Source organism: Lactuca saligna, chromosome 7, assembly GCF_052625555.1.
Source record: "Lactuca saligna cultivar CGN05327 chromosome 7, ASM5262555v1, whole genome shotgun sequence".
NCBI classification, from domain to species: domain Eukaryota; kingdom Viridiplantae; phylum Streptophyta; class Magnoliopsida; order Asterales; family Asteraceae; genus Lactuca; species Lactuca saligna.
In genome coordinates, this window is record NC_136423.1 from 173229407 (window position 1) to 173232907 (window position 3501).

A 3501-nucleotide genomic window follows, 5' to 3' on the forward strand; every position below is an offset into this window, starting at 1 on the left:
TGTTGCAATGACTAAAATGGACAATTTTTATGGTAAAACTCCAAAAATAGAAAACTATACTTTTGTTAAGAAGTTATATATATATATATATATATATATATATATATATATATATATATATATATATATATATATATATATATATATATATATATATAGAGAGAGAGAGAGAGAGAGAGAGAGAATTAGAGCAAGGGTTGTTTGGTAACCTTTAATATGACCAATACAAAGATATTTCATCGAACAAATAGAGTACACCTAAATATAATTTAGCATCTTAACAAGAGTAATAAAACAGATATCATTACTTCTTAATACAACTAAAGCATGTAGTTGCAAAACAAATATATATGAAATTAAATCGGGTCTTAAAATCGACATAACTATAAAATAAAATGAAGTAATTCAATCAGACCTTAAGATGATACTCGAAGCAAAATTCATAAAACAATTAAGCAAACGAAATCACAAATTAAACCCTAGCCTGGATCATAAACAACACGAACTTCAAATAAGTTGATTTAAATAAAACTACGACTTACAAAAAAATGGATCAACTTATCTCTTTCATCAAAGGGATTAGGCCGGATCAACCAACCATCACCATCCGATTTGTAGATAAATACTATTAAAAGTCAATGCGGAATCTCAAAATTATTGGTTAGATTCAAAACTGATACTTGATCGAGTAATTTAAAAGAGACATTTGAATCGTAATAATAAAAATAAAAAAAAATTAAAAAAAATAAAAAAAATAAAAAAAAAAAAAGTAAAGCATCGGTTGCTAGGTATATGCCGAATGATTAAGAAATTGCCTCTTAATATTTCTATTAACAACTTACCAAACACCATCTAAAATATTGTTAAAAGTTGTCGTTTTCTTAGTATTTAAAGATGAAGAGACTAATGTGGTTGATGCGTGAAGATGTCCAAAAAGCCTTCAACCCAAGGGAAGGGCCGCTAGGTTGATATGCAGCCATGTGTAGGTACCAAATAACAATCATATCGCATGTGATGCTATTTATTGCCAATCACACGTCACATGTCTCAAACTATCACTCCACAGTATAAAAATTCAACCCAAATGTTATGGTTATGTTTTACGCCAAATGTTATATTTTACTACTTTAACATGTATAAAAACTAAAAAGTAAGTATTAATGATCACATGCAACAATATAAGCAACTTGTAATTTAGTTCTTATTTATATTTCAATAAACTAAATTACAATTCAAACAAGATACTTCTGGTTCCACTTTGTTTCACCAGACCTTTTACATTCCTCGTATTTTCCTAACACATCAAACTCTAATATTAATTAGTTAATTATAATTATAATTATATATATATCTTATTATTTATACGTATATAAATACTTTCTATTAAAATAAGCTTAGTGGATATTGTTTTTTATCTTTTTTTTTTTTCGGGATTAAATAATTCAACAGATATTGTGGAATCTCCAATCCAATCTCACTTCAGTGGGACCCATCACGTGCTGATGGCTGGGTTTCCGGAACGACACGATGTGGCTGCTCACCATGAACGCCGTTACCCGCTCCGATACTCTGATCTCCTCCATTTTCAGTTCTTGTAGCCGGAGAACGTACTCCGGTACGTGAACCATGTCCCAAACCACCCCTACTCCGCCTTCCTTCAACACCCTCACCACCTCCCCCACCACTCTCATCCTCTCCGCCGATGCCGCCGCTGTTTTCGGCCCGAACTCCTTCCCGACCTTGTGAACAAACCCCGCCGACACCACCACGTCGAAGTAGTTGTCCGGAAATGGTAGCCTACGCGCGTCTCCTTCACGGCAGGTCACGTATTCTTGTACGCCTTCCATTCCTGCCGTCCTTAGGGTTGATAAAGTCGTGTTTTTGCGGTCTAACCCGACGACTCGGCCGGAGCTGCCTTCTTTTTTAAGTTGCATTGCGACGGCGTTGAGGAGGATGCCGCGGCCGCAGCCGACGTCGAGTACGGTCTTCACGGTGGACCAGTCGTGGACGGCGCTGACCATGCGTTGGGCCATGTCCCAGCGAAGGGCGACGGAGGAGTAGAACATGTTGCCGGCGGCGTAGAATAGGCAGACGGCGGAGAGAGCTGTGACGGAGCCGGTGAATCCTGCGGCGAATCTGGCGATACTGGTTGAAAATACTGACGGGAGGATTGATTCGAAGGTGTAGCAGATCCAGTTGAAGTATAGAAGGAATACGAGTGATGAAGCGGAGAAGACAATCGCATGGATCAAGAGAAAAATCGGTGTGTGCCAATCTTCCATGCCGTATATTGCATAGATCTGAGTCCAATCTCTTCCTGCTTTCCCCATTGTTGGAAGTTGATTTTTACCCAGATTTAGAACTCAGAATCTGCAGTTTCAAAGCCAAAAAATGTTAGAAAAACAGTTTGAAAATTGGGATTCAGCAACTAGCATAACAGTATTCTCGACCAGTAAACAGTAAGCGAATATATCCCACAAAATCAAGCGTAAAGTCATTTCACCAATGAAAGCTCAGTCAGAGTGCAAATTCCATTTACTTTAAGAAACTAAAACAAAAAGAGGCACACATTCCTTTTGTAAATCACGAGAATATGTTAGTTTGCCGCGAAAATTCACCAATTTGGAATGAATTCACATGTTTCACTTCTATCTCTTTCATCGGCAACCAAACAGATTACCAAACATAGAGAAATTAAACATCATAGAAGCCTAAATCAGATTAACTATTCCTACGAAAATGATGTCTGCAAGAGCACTGAAGTAACACTTACAGTTCAGGACAACGCAACGCGATATTCGTTATCAGATCCACAGAGAACGATGTAGAAGTTTTTGATCTTCACCAACTACTTGAAACTCAGCAATCCGAGAGAGAATTATGAGAAATGGAGGAGAGATTTTTTCAAGGCAAAATTCATATCAAAATCAGCAGTCATGAAAGACGGTGATTCAGATCTAGAATCAACCGGCGACGATTTTCGCTTTAGCTTTCGTCCTTCCGTTCTTTGCAGTTGCAGCGCGCACAGCCTTTTGAAAGTCGAGTGAGTGAAGAACAGGAAGATAGTGAATGAATGTGGACGGAGGGAGGGAGGGAGGGAGTCGGAGGTAGAGGTGGTGGTTGCGGTGGTGGGTGGCGGTGTTTAAATCGATAAAGAAAGGGGTAATGCTGTCCCTCCTTTTATACTGGTGGCCTGGTGGGGGTTAGTGAAGTGAGGTACGGTTATACAGACACGATAACCAACCAAGACTTTGTACGGAGTTTAATTTAACCGCTAAAATGTTTTGAAACCAAATATAAAATCATAATTAACAATAATAAATATATTTTTAAATCAAATTTTATTATAAATATTATTCTCCTTTTTTGCAAAAGAGAGCAACATCATTATGTTAAATCATCATTAGTAGACAAAATTTCGAGTATTTGTTTATGTTAAATCATCATTAGTAGACAAAATTTCGAGTATTTGTTGTTTTATGTAATATGATAATAGTTTAA

The 3501-nt window shown here is 37.0% G+C and overlaps 1 protein-coding gene across 1 annotated transcript; it reads right to left on the reverse strand.

The window, feature by feature from the left end:
• Positions 1–1179: 1179 nt before the first annotated feature.
• LOC145005560 (uncharacterized) lies at positions 1180–3163 on the reverse strand. Its single transcript, XM_078964646.1, has 2 exons — positions 2774–3163; positions 1180–2370 (listed from the first exon to the last, which is right to left on the reverse strand). The coding sequence occupies exon 2, from the start codon at positions 2328–2330 to the stop codon at positions 1443–1445; it is 888 nt and encodes a 295-aa protein (XP_078820772.1). The 5' UTR covers positions 2331–2370; positions 2774–3163; the 3' UTR covers positions 1180–1442.
• Between the last annotated feature and the right edge of the window lie 338 nt (positions 3164–3501).